This window comes from Leptodactylus fuscus, chromosome 4, assembly GCF_031893055.1.
Source record: "Leptodactylus fuscus isolate aLepFus1 chromosome 4, aLepFus1.hap2, whole genome shotgun sequence".
Taxonomy (NCBI): domain Eukaryota; kingdom Metazoa; phylum Chordata; class Amphibia; order Anura; family Leptodactylidae; genus Leptodactylus; species Leptodactylus fuscus.
The window spans coordinates 56,029,615-56,043,008 of NC_134268.1; the positions used below are offsets into that span (position 1 = coordinate 56,029,615).

The 13,394-nt window shown below is 43.6% G+C and overlaps 1 protein-coding gene across 1 annotated transcript; it reads left to right on the plus strand.

Moving 5' to 3' along the window:
• The first annotated feature begins 5,932 nt into the window (after positions 1 to 5,932).
• CYP7A1 (cytochrome P450 family 7 subfamily A member 1) lies at positions 5,933 to 9,054 on the plus strand. Its single transcript, XM_075272137.1, has 6 exons — positions 5,933 to 6,012; positions 6,401 to 6,641; positions 7,331 to 7,935; positions 8,238 to 8,365; positions 8,451 to 8,629; positions 8,755 to 9,054. Exons 1-6 carry the CDS (start codon positions 5,933 to 5,935, stop codon positions 9,052 to 9,054), a joined length of 1,533 nt encoding a protein of 510 aa, XP_075128238.1.
• Positions 9,055 to 13,394: the final 4,340 nt, after the last annotated feature.

The following is a 13,394-nucleotide window of genomic DNA, read 5'->3' on the forward strand; positions in this document are numbered from 1 at the left end:
ATGTTTTTTATGTATTTTTTATATGCCACCCTATAGGCATTTACTACAGTCATTAAGCCTTCAATAATTAGGTTTTTTAATAAAACCTGTTAGGGCTAAGTTTCTATATTCTTGTCAAAATAGTTCGATCATAGGTTAGAACTTTGTGACAATTGAAATTATATGAGCTGGCAACAAGTGATACTAAATCTTCTATTAACATATGACTAAGGGTCGTTTAAATCAACCAGTAAGTGTACATACTGTGATTGATATGGTTGTAAAGTAGCATCAAGGGCCGTTGCTTCCAAGATTTGAATCTAACATGCCCAACTATTTACACTCATTTGGAGCCCTAGGTGGCCATCTAGTAGACCGTTCCAGTCAATTAGCATCCTGATTAACACACTGCCGTAGTGGTCCACAGGCAGACACTGTCTTACTCTTGTCCGGCCAGTTCCAGAGACCGGGCGAGTATGCGCATGAGCGAGGTGCCCGACACACGAGCGGCCGCTCGTTAGTCAGTCGGGTACCTCCGCGATCTAGTGCCGTGCAAACGCGCATGCGCACTTGGGAAAATACACGAGCGGGTTTGACCGCTCCCCCTAGACACGAGCATGTTTTAAATATTATATTTATCTAGGTAGTATGCCAGCCATCCACAAAGCTAAGTTAGTGTAAACAACCATATGATCGCTTTGAGCGGCTGGCAGCGAATATTGGAATAGACCAGTGACACGTGACTCTCTCTGCCAGCGCGCCCTGATGTGAAAAACCCGCGTTACACACGTGGTGTAGCCACTCCACGCTGTGCTTCACACTTGATTCCTGCAAGGAAGCTTCTGCCCTTGACTCCTGCTCCCTGTTTGGTATGGCAAACTGTTTTATTTTATTGATACTTTTTTGGCCAGTTACTTTGTTGTTTTTTATTATTGTTACCTTTCAGGCTATATTTGTTGTTCTGTATCTTTCTGTTTACATTGGTTGAATATTTTATTGGCAAAATATTTTATTGGCTATATATTTTATTAGCCTGTTTCTAGCCCCCATTTTCAGTGGTTGGGATTAGCAACAACGTTGGATTGTGTTAAATAATGTCTCCAATGAACATTTGTGTCACTACTGCTAACATTTTGTGACCTGCCAGCCCACACAATTTTTATAGTTATATTCATAATTCATATATATATATTTTTTTATTTTTGTATTTATTGTATTTATTGGGTCATTTGTCTTTTATTAGGATACATTGTGTTTCTGTTACACTTGAAAAAGGGGAATCCCCGAAACGCTGTGCGTAGCGTCGTGTTTTTATGGAAAGCAGAATAAAGTGCGTGTGTTGTTTATCCCAAGAGAGTAGCGCAGCTTTCTTCGCATCCACCGGTCATTCGTCTGAATCTTTTGTCCCCCAAGGGGTCTCTGGATGAAACTGCTGCTGCTGGAAATCTCCCTTGTACCTGTATACACGTTCAATTTGTGTGTATTTCCTGTGGTTGCTCGGTATTACTTTTTTCAGTGGTGGTCCTTTGCACCCCTGTGTAATTGGGGCAGCCGCCATGCAGGAACGCTGCTACTTCATTTATTTCAATGGAACTAACCAAAATAGCAGTCTGTCTCCAGTAGTCTTATACAAATGAATGAAGCAGCATTGCGGCTATGTGACCACTGCTCCATTTAGATGGTGGTACAAAGGACCCCCAGTCTCATGATCATATGGGTCCCAGAATTTGGACCACACCAGACACTTCTAACCCTCTTGTGTGATAGATGATAAATTGTCATCTTGGCCCAATTGCTTTAAATTAAAGTTGCCTTACACAGGGGCGTACACAGGAGAGGGATACACAATATTATTATACCAAGAATAAAAACAAGCAGCACCGAGCGTTAATAATCCACAGCGATTTAGAAAGAAAGTTTGCGCAGTTTTCATTCACGGACTTTCTGTTACAATTATACCTATGGGGAAACCGCTGGTGTTTCCGAAGGTATAATTGACATGTTGCGATTTCCCAAACCGCTCCAGTTTTTGAAATCACTGTGTGCCTGCACCATGGTTTTTACCGCAAAGTGGGCATGGGATTCGCTAGAATCCCATACACTTTGCCCTTACTGTAAAATGCTGCAATTTTTCATGCGGCGTTTAAGCCACAGGCAAATCGCAGTTTTTCAGTCCCATAGGGCCCCGGCCTCAATGACTTCAGCTCAAGGTGATTCAACAAGCTATTGAATCATGGGGTGGACTTAGTCCTTCACACATCGCTCTTCCATTTTGGCTATTTATTTAACATTATTGACAAAAAATATTTTATATTAGATCTCTGCTTGTTGTCATTCATTCTGCTTAAATGCAGTGAATAAATCAGTCCATGTCGTGATATACAGTCCAGGATCATGAGATATACAGTCCAGGATTATGAAATATACAGTCCAGGATCATGTGATATACAGTCCAGGATCATGTGATATACAGTCCAGGATCATGTGATATACAGTCCAGGATCATGTGATATACAGTCCAGGGTCATGTGATATACAGTCCAGAATCATGTGATATACAGTCCAGGATCATGTGATATACAGTCAGGGTCATGTGATATACAGTACAGAATCATGTGATATACAGTCCAGGATCATGTGATATACAGTCCAGGATCATGTGATATACAGTCCAGGATCATGAGATATACAGTCCAGGATTATGAGATATACAGTCCAGAATCATGTGATATACAGTACAGGATCATGTGATATACAGTCCAGGATCATGTGATATACAGTCCAGGGTCATGGGATGGACACATAAGGGAATAGCCTACTTTTAAGGCCTCATGCACACAATTGTGTGCTAGCCATATATTTCTGACCCATTCATTTCTTTGGCTCCATACACACAACCGTGTATTTTCACAGTCCAGTGTATGGGACCATGAGCCGTGGGCAAAACTTAGAACAGGTCCTGTTCTTGTCTGTTTTTTTTTTTTTTTTTTTTTTTTTTTAACAGTGCTCACTGGCCCCAAGGAATGAGGCCATGGAATTGTGCGGTGCATGTCCATGTGCCGTTCAATTATGGCCCAACGACACGCACACTGTGAACACCATAGTGGTACAAAATTTCCAAACGGCCAAATTTTTTCCATTTCACCTTCCCAAAAATTTTTTGGGCCAATGCAATTAAAACGTCAGACAGTCCACAAAATGGCATAAATAAAAGGTACAACTGACCCCACAAAAACAAGCACCTTACACAGCTCCACATATGCTACGGTATGCATCAAAGATGACCAGGTGAGTATAAGGGTCAGTGCACACTGAGTTTTTTGGCACTGATTTTGATGCTGAATCCGTCTCAAAATCAGACTCCAAAAAAAGCCTACAAATAGAGTTCTGTGTACTAAGGGTCCATTCACACGGAGGAAAATGGTGAGGAATTTGGTGTGCAATTTCAGCGCTGAAAAAAAAAAGTCTCCCATTGACTTCAATGGGTTCCTTTTTCTGCTAGCAGTCCGCTGATGGAACCTATTGAAGTCAATGGGAAACTTTTTTTTCAGCGCTGAAATTCCACACCAAATTTCTCACCATTTTCCTCTGTGTGAATGGACCCTAAGACTAACATATTACTGTGTGTGAGCTGTAAATGGGGCAGTATACTGTGTGAGGGCCAAAAAAGAGGCCAATATTATGTGTGGGGAGCTAAGAAGGGACAACATACACTCCAAAGATATACTGATAGGGAATGTAGGTTGTGAGCCCTATATAGGACAATGACTGACAATGTCTGTAAAGTGCTGTGGAATATGATGGCATTATATAAGGAAGCAAAGTAAAGGAGGCAAAATACTGTGGGGGTCAGAAAAAGTGGCAATATACTGTGCCGGTTAGTAAAGGGGAAAATATACTTTGTGGGGCCATAAAGGGGCAATCTGCTGTTTGCAGGTCAGTAAAGGTTGTGTTAGGGTTGGTTCACACTAGCGCTTGTATTCCGTCCGCAAGGAGTCCGCATGGAGCCCCCCCTGGACGCAATACCAACGCAATTGCAAGCGATGTGCTTGCAAAGCACATGGAGCCCATAGACTATAATGGGCTCCTTGTGCTTAACTGCACAGCCCTTGCATTAGCGTTGGTATTCCGTCCATGGGGTCTCCATGCGGACTCCTTGCGGACGGAATACAAGCGCTAGTGTGAACCAACCCTTATACTGTGTGTGGATCATATAAGGCTGGGTTCACACAGGGTTTTTTGGGCCAGATTTTGACGCGGAATCCACATCAGAATCCGGCTCAAAAAAACAACTCTGATGGGGCCACACGGTGGCTCAGTGGTTAGCACTGGAGCCCTGGTGTTCAAATCCCACCAAGGGCATAAAAAACCATCTGCAAGGAGTTTGTATGTTCTCCCCGTGTTTGCATGGATTTCCATCCCATATTCCAAAGATATACTGATAGTGGAAAATGTACATTGTGAGCTCTATGTGGGGCTCACAATCTACATTTAAAAAAAAAAAAAGACTCCCATTGAAATCAATGGGAGACAGTCTTTTCCTTTTTCTGTGAGCGGTTTGTTCCCGCTCACGGCTAAAAAAAGAAGCGACCTGCCCTTTCATCAGGTAGATTCCATGCCTGATTTAGCCGCAGACGTCCACTTCGCGACACCTCCCAACTATGCCTATTCATTTGGGCCTAAGTCACGGCTAGCCGTTTTTTTAGACTGGAATCTGAGGCGGTGTCTGCATCAAATTCTGGTCCAAAAAAACACGCGAGAACCTGGCCTAAGGCTGAGGCCCCACATTACGGAAACACAGCTTTTTTTGTTGCAAATTTTGTTGCGTTTTTTTGAGCCAAAGCAAAGCATGGCTACAAAAGGAATGGAGAATATATAGGAAGTTCTTATACTTCTACCTTCTGCTCAATCCATTCCTGGCTTTGGCTCAAAAAAAGGCAACAAAATCTGCAACAAAAAAAGCTGTTTCCACAATGTGGGGCCTCAGCCTAATGGTATTTTTTGATTTGCAGATGGAGGGGTGTGGCATACAATTTTAATTAAGGGGGACCCAACATGGGGGGAGGCTTATAAAAAAAAAAAATTGTATTTTCAAAGGTATAGTGTTCTATCTCAGAAATATTATCAGAATCAGGGCAGGTCAAACCCCCAAACATTACACTTAAAATAATAAACATTCTTAGTCATCAAGTCTAAAATAAAAAAAATGTTCCTTAACATAAAGGACAGCATCAAAATGTGACTGTAATCTAATGTAATATATTCATCTATCACAGCCACAAGTGCAACAGTCCTCTGCTGATAATGTCCAGCACAAGAAAGGAGAGATGAATGATTACCTACCACTAGGTTCAGGTGACCACTAGTGACTCCAGTCCACCTATCCCCACACCTGGTGTAGCCAGTAGCCAACAGTATATGGCTGAATGTCTGACTATACCACTGTGGGATGCACTGTGAACAGCGGCATAATGTATAAAGTGCTGCCATCTTATATATATATATATATTTATTTATATTCAGATATGCATGACTTTGAATTTGCTCGGCAGTAACCGCTAGAATTGAACTATAGTCAGCATCTAGTAAACGTGTATGAGAATTTAAGCACACACCCCGGAGACCTTCACATTATCTACTATTACAACTCTTTGCTTACATTGGAACCTCATCACATACCTATGGACTACGGTCAAGGCCATTTCTGCAATGGTCTAGGATGGGTTTTTTTTTTCATTTTTTCAGATACCTAGGGACTGCAGAAGCAAGCTGCCCATTGGTGGAGAGGTTAATCAATACCTTTGCATGGCTATTAGAGTTCAATTGCTAAACAGCCCCTCTTAATCCTGGGTGTATATAAGTAGTGGCCACTTTCCTGCAGTAGCAGTACTCTTGGCTCATAGCTCAAGGTGTGCACATCCTTCTAGTGTCCAGCAAGGCTTTACCTGAGAAGATGCTGACCATTTCACTCATATGGGGATTAGTTGTGGTTTTGTGCTGTTTCTTCTGGCTTATTGTAGGCATTAGAAGACGGTAAGAAATGCAAATTTTTTTGTTCTTATGGTATTGGTAATACTAATATATCTTCATTGTATTTGCACTATGATATACCTATAGCTAATGATTAAATGTATTTTACCATATGTTACAAGATGGAATAACAATTACATCTATTAGTTCAATATTAAAAAAGGGTCACTTAATGTGTCAACTGGCCCAAGTCGCCTTTATCAAATATTTGACTTCAATGTGTTTGTTTGACCTGCCGTGTAATGGTCAGTACAGCACAGCATGTATTTGCCAAAAATACGGTGCTTAAGTAAAGAATAGTTTAGCCCAGCAATAGGAACATTCAATGTGATTGTATATGTAGTACATTGATCTAATACATGCATGTGTATATCTGCTTCTACCATTATAGGCAGCCAGGGGAGCCACCTCTGGAAAATGGCCTCATTCCTTACCTTGGGTGCGCCTTGCAGTTCGGTGCTAATCCTCTAGAGTTTCTCAGATCAAGGCAGAAAAAATATGGAGATGTCTTCACCTGTAAAATTGCTGGAACATTCGTGCACTTTGTGATGGACCCATTTTCGTTTAATGCAGTAATGCGTCATGGGCGACACTTTGATTGGCAGAAATTCCACTTTGCAACATCTGCCAAGGTAGAGTATATGATAAGAGTGTATTTTACACTGGAATACTCTATTAGTAGATAACCCTTTAGTGTTGTCTTAATGAGCTGTGTTGTTATATCATAAATAACATAGTAAAACTCAACCTCTCCTCCAGTTATGGCTGGAGATAAGAATATGTTCTGTTGAAAGAGCCTTTCATTATTAGATTGGCAAGGTTCTTTCACCTTATTTCCCGTCTGCTTAGGATTATTGCACACTGCTGTATTATAGTTAATATATTTGTACGTATCTGTGATACAGCGTCCATAGTTAGTATGAGCTTATACTCTGACTTTTAGGGTCCATTCACATGGAGGAAAATGGTGCTTTATTTGGCGCTGAATTTTCCACGCTCAAAAAAAGCCTCACGTTGACTTCAGTGGGTTCCACTAGCTTTTATTCCCCCCCACCCCAATGTAGAAAATAAAGCTCCACTTTCATCCATGTGAATGTACCCTTACAGGGGTCCTCCTAAGGAACTCTACATGGTCTGTGCCCATGAAAAAATGTTCATCTCTTGCTTACATAAATTGTATAGTGTGGCCATGTAACTCAAAGTGCGGGGATGGAGATTGCTAAACTAATATTTGGAAACGCCACAAACACTAATTTATTGTCTACTACATCTATATAATATATCATGTATATTAATAAGAATAAACTCTGATCTTTGTCAGGCGTTTGGACACAGCAGTATGAATCCAGTTGATGGCAGAACCACTGAAAATATCCATGAAACCTTTAATAAGACAATGAAAGGAGATGCACTTGACGCTCTCATCACCGCTATGATGGAGAATCTTCAGCGCACAATGTTACAGCCCTGTGCATCCAATGGAGAAGAATGGAAAAAAGATGGCCTCTATGCCTTCTGCTACCGGGTGATGTTCGAGTCTGGTTACTTGACTCTATTTGGCCAAGAACTGAATGCACAAGATGACCAGAGTTTAGCTAGACAGGAAGCACAAAGAGCACTCATCCTTAATGCCATTGAAAACTTCAAAGAATTTGACAAAATCTTCCCTGCACTAGTTGCAGGTCTACCCATACGTGTCTTCAAGTCAGCTCACAGTGCCAGGGAGAACCTAGCGAAGGAACTGTTTCAGGGGAAACTAAGGAATAGAAACAACCTGTCAGACATTGTCAGCCTCAGGATGTACTTGAATGACACCCTTTCTTCTCTGAATGAACCAGAAAAGGCAAAGACCCACGTGGCGCTCCTCTGGGCATCTCAAGCTAACACTCTTCCTGCAACTTTCTGGAGTGTCTACTACCTCATTAGGTAAGAGAAACCTTCTGCATCACTTAGGCTATGGCCCCACATTGCAAAAAAAATGCAATATTGTGACTTTTGTTGCAGTTTTTTTTTACCCAAAGTCAGGAGTGGATTTAACAGAAGCGAAACATCTAAGAACTTCCTAGATATTTTCCACTCCCTTTCAGACCATTTCCAACTTTGCATCAAAATCTGCAACAAAAACCGCCGCATGGCCTCAGCCTTGAGCTGCTATGTTTCTTCAGTGTGTTTTCTAATATCTGACTCCTTTGTGAATAAAACAATAACATGTGCTTCTGATTGTACAGGTGCCCTGAAGCATTGAAGGCAGCCACTGAAGAAGTCAACCAGGTTTTGGAAAAAACATCTCAGACAGTGTCTCTTGCTAAATACATTTCCCTGAATCGCCATCTTCTGGATGATATGCCAGTTTTAGGTAGGTCTCACATTGATGACAGATAATCCATGCTTGCACTATAACAATCGCTAACTTGCATTTGTTCTGGTTGTTCCCGCCATAGACAGTATAATCAAAGAATCCATGAGGCTATCCAGCGCATCGCTCAACGTCAGAGTGGCCAAGGAGAATTTCACTTTGAAACTTGAAGAGAAAGGGTCCTATACCATCCGTAAAGATGACATTGTCGCTCTCTACCCCCAGACCGTTCATCTGGATCCTGAAGTCTATGAGGACCCTTTTGTGAGTATTTTTGTGACCCAGTTTACCTTTAGATCTATAGAATATGCAGCCATTTGTACCCAGGAGGTATAAAGATATACCCTGCTGTCAGAGCCCTACTCACTGCCATTATCTTTATTTTTCAGACTTTCAAATATGATCGCTATCTGGATGAGAATCGCAAAGAAAAGACAGATTTTTACCTGAAAGGAAAGAAATTAAAATATTACTACTTGCCATTTGGCTCTGGGAAAACCAAGTGTCCTGGGCGTGAATTTGCAGTGCACGAGATCAAACAGTTACTGACTCTGCTGATTTCTTACTTTGACATAGAACTTGTCGATAACAATGCTAAATGCCCGCCTCTAGATCAGTCCCGGGCAGGCCTTGGCATCCTACAGCCAACCTATGACGTTGACTTCAGATACAAGCTAAAAGTCCATTAAATGAAACTGCCCAAAGCCTAAATGTAGTAGCTGTGAAACCAACTTTTATATTGAACTAAATATTTGGCGCATGCGCAGATTGCATCGTACACCTAATGTATATCTATATCGCAGATGTAATGTGTAAGTAACAGTAGCAATGTTTACGTATAATTCTCAATTTAAATGAGGATCTACTGAACATTATAGGGGGGAGGGGGGTGTGCGCGTGCCAGGTTTTCACTCTTTTTAACCCTCAAGAAGTAGTAATGTGAACAGCCTGATGTAGTTGATGTAGGTAATAGAAATTATGTATATTTTGTAGTTAAATGTAATTGTGTGTTGCATTTATAGTGTTTTAACTATAAATCATGTTATATATAGCAATTGAGTTTTAACCCTCCACAAGGAGATCCATGAATACATGCTGTACTATATATACCCTCTGTATTTACCTGACATTACACAAACCTGGACTGTATCATAAAGCATAGACAATTGTGTATATATAACATGTTTGATTTTTACAACTCTTTTAAAAGAACCTTGGATTTTATGCCTGCTCTGTATGAAAAATACTTGTAAATTAAAATAATTTCTATTTGTAATAGCATTTTATTGGATTCCTTGTATACTTGCTGTGCTTTGAGATTCATCTTGCATAGCAAGAACTGGACACTTCACAAAGGGAAAGTTACAAATATCTTACAAGGGTATAACCATTTCCTACCAGACACTCCTCCAGAAGGGCATTTGCAGATAGATTTTTCAAGAATCTTGCAAGTACCCTAAAACAGCTGTAGGCAGATGTGTCCCACTTACTTGTATTGGTTTGGGCGATGTAAGATAATGTTCTTATGAAAGATACGTGTGTGTGTGTTAACAGTCCGTGGAGTCTCATCTTCCTCTTAGTTGGTGACAGCTGGACACGTATTGGGCAGCGATCTCCACAGTGGCCTCTTCTCCCAGTAGGATGTAGCGTTTCCTCTTCTCGTCTGCAGATATGAAGTCTGGGATGTGGGCAGAGAGTCTTTGGTAGTAGACGGCCGTCACAGCTGAGTATTTGGTGCAGTGTAGCAGGAAGTGGGTCTCGTCTTCTAGGGCCCCCTGGTCACAGTGCTGGCACAGTCTGTTCTCCCGTGGCTTGTACGTCTGCCTGTATCGCCCCGTCTCTATCTCTAGGTTGTGGGCGCTCGGTCTGTACCAGCTCCGGGTCTGTCTGTGTTTGGGGTGGCGTATTCTCTCCAGGTAGGTGGCCATGGTATAGTCCCTTTGTAGAGCTTGGTACACGGTGAGTTTCTTGGAGTTATTTATTTAATTTCTCCATTCTTCAATGTACCACTCTGTTTGCCTCTGTGGTCGCCTTTATTTCGGCCTTGGTTATCATCTGTTGGTGTTTTTGGTTGGTGAGTGTCTGGTTTGCTCAGGTGGCTTAGCCAAGCTTGGTGGTGGTGGTAGGAGTCAGGCTTGCTCCCCTGGATGTGTGTCTGGAAAGCTAGCGCCCTTTTCTAGCTGCATCTTTTCAATGACTGTCAGTACTTCTGAGGATGTACAAGAATTGGGGTGTAGCTATAGGGGACACGGATGCAATATTGGCAGCCAGGCATCAGTATTACAAAGGGTGCACAGTAGATGCAGGCCATGGCATTGGGTCTGAGAAGCTTCAGGTAATAACTTGTAATACATCTAGTTCATACTGTGCAGTTCCTGTGAACTGGCTCCTTGTGCTCCTGGTCCAGGGTGGATGTGCCCTCCCTCTCAGCAGTTTGAGAGATTACTAAATTCATCTGTTAGCCCTGCCCAGTTATTCCTGACTATAGTCCTATTACATTCCTGTACTGCCGTTCATCTGTGTATTGCATGTAGCCTGTTTCTCGACCTTGCTTCTCCGCTGCCTGTCCTGACCTTTGGACTGCATTTGACCATGCCTTCAACTGACCCTCCGGTGCTTTGCATCAGTGTTTCTTTGGGTCAGTAGCCATCTACACTAGAACTATCTTGATGGGTAGCAACCTGGTAGTCTCCCCCAGACCCCTTTTACAGGGGTTAAATGGTAAAACTTTTGAGGCTAAATAACACCCTTTGGGAGTGATTCAAAGTCAAATCGGTTAGGTGGCACCAGTGGCGTATCCAAGGTTTGCGGGGCCCTGGGCAATTGACTTTGGCGGGGCCCTACGTGCAGCAGCAAATTAGGCCCTGCCCACTTATGTTGACTCCGCCTATTCTCATTCATTTTTCATGTGATTCCACACAGTATAATCCTCCTACAGTCACCCGTAAATTATGTCCCCCCTCCATCTCTCCCCATTTTCATATACACCCTTCATCTACCCCTAGTTTCATGTCCCCCCCCCTCTATCTCTGTCCCCAGTTTCATGCCATTCTCCCCCTTTATCTGCCCACAGTTTCATGTCCCCCCCCCCCGTCTCTGCCCCAGTGTCATGCTGTTCTCCCCCCCCTCCATCTGCCCCAGCGTCATACTGTTCACACACACTCACCTTCCCTCGTTCCCCCGCAGCTCTCTCCCTCATACACATATTGTAGGCGCGATGTGACATCATCACATCGCGACTACAAATGCTGGAGCTCAGCGTTAAAACAGGAGCTGAGCTGTGACAGCTCCAGCTTTAAACGCCTATGTATTCAGCTCATCGGCGTCCGTAGGAGGGGACATGCTGACCCAGGGCCGACTCCAGGTTTTTATGGGCCCTTGGGCGACAGAGCCTCAGTGGGCCCCTTTGTAAAGGAGGCGGGGGGAGTCGAGACACTGTGCGTCGCAGATGAAGCGAGTGACATCATGCAGGAGTGTGGCGTCACTAACGCCATACCTCCCAATTTTTAAAGAGTAGAAATAGGGGTAAAATGTGCGGTGCGCTTTTATGTTGATTCCACCCATTCTCATTCATTTATCATGTGCTCCCACACAGTATAATCCTCCTACAGTCACCCGTAAATTATATGCACCCCTCCATCTCTCCCCCAGTTTCATACACACCCTTCCTCTGCCCCCAGTTTCATGTCCCCCCCCTCCATCTCTGTCCCCAGTTTCATCACGTTCTCCCCCTTCATCTGCTCACAGTTTCATGTCCCCCGTCTCTGCCCCAGTGTCATGCTGTTCCACCCCCCATCTGCCCCAGTGTCATGCTGTTCCCCCCTCCCCTTCATTTGCCCCCCAGTTTCATTGGGCCCCCTCCATCTCTGTCCCCAGTTTCATGCCGTTCTCTCCCCACCCCCTTCATCTTCCCCAGTGTCATGCCGTTCCCCCCCTCCCCTTCATTTGCCCCCCCCCCCCCAGTTTCATGGGCCCCCTTCATTATGTTCCACCTTAATATTTAATACAAAACAAACACACTCACCTTCCATCACTCACCTCGTTCCCCCGACGCTCCTCTCTCACTCCAGTCACATACACGATGCAGGAGCTGTGACCTCAGCTCCTGCTTAGCTGCGGCCCGGCTTGCGTGTGTAAGCGTGATGTGATGACGTCATCGCGCCTACACACGCAAGCCGGGCCGGAGCTTTAAAGCAGGAGCTGATCTCACAGCTCCTGCTTTAATCGCGATTGAGCTCATCGGCGGACGGACGCCGATGAGCTGAAATCGTGACAGGCAAGTGCCGGGGGGCCCCCAGAGGCTCTGTGGGCCCCAACTATGCCGAGCTGACCGGGACCATTTTGTTAGGGCCGGGTCGTGGGGCCCCGGGCGGTTGCCCGGCTCGCCCGGCCCTGGATTCGCCCCTGGGTGGCACAGTGTCCACGATCTGCTGTCTGTTACACACCTATGCCTGGGCTCAATTCTTTGCTAGATGTTGCTCATGTGATGCTGTTGTCTACTCTGCTACATCTCATAACCAGAACTTATACTCAGTAAGGGCCTAGCTGACTAACATCAGTTGCTAGATAGAGTTCAGGTCACATTCTGTCCACTGTAAATTGGCTACCACTTTAAAGTGCCCCAAAAATCCCAACAACCAATTGTTTTCCCATAACCACCATTATTCTATTATCTCCTACTAAAATGCACATGCACCCCAGTATCAAGGAGTAATAGATGTAAGGTGCACAGTTCATTATAGTCACAGCACAGTAGTCGGACATCTGTCCAGTAAAGATCTGTGCACCTATGTGAACATCACATGACCATGGACTGTATATCTCATGACCATGGTCAGACTTTTATCCACTGGAAATAAACAGAATGAAAGACAGCAAGCAGAGATCTAGAAAACTGTGCGGAATTGATACAGAAAGTATATTGGAAAATTGTACAAGCAATAATATTGGTCTCTCAGTATTGGTCCAACCCCTTTAGGCCAGACCACAATGGAAAAAATGATTTTCCTGCAGCACTTTTTACAGTTCT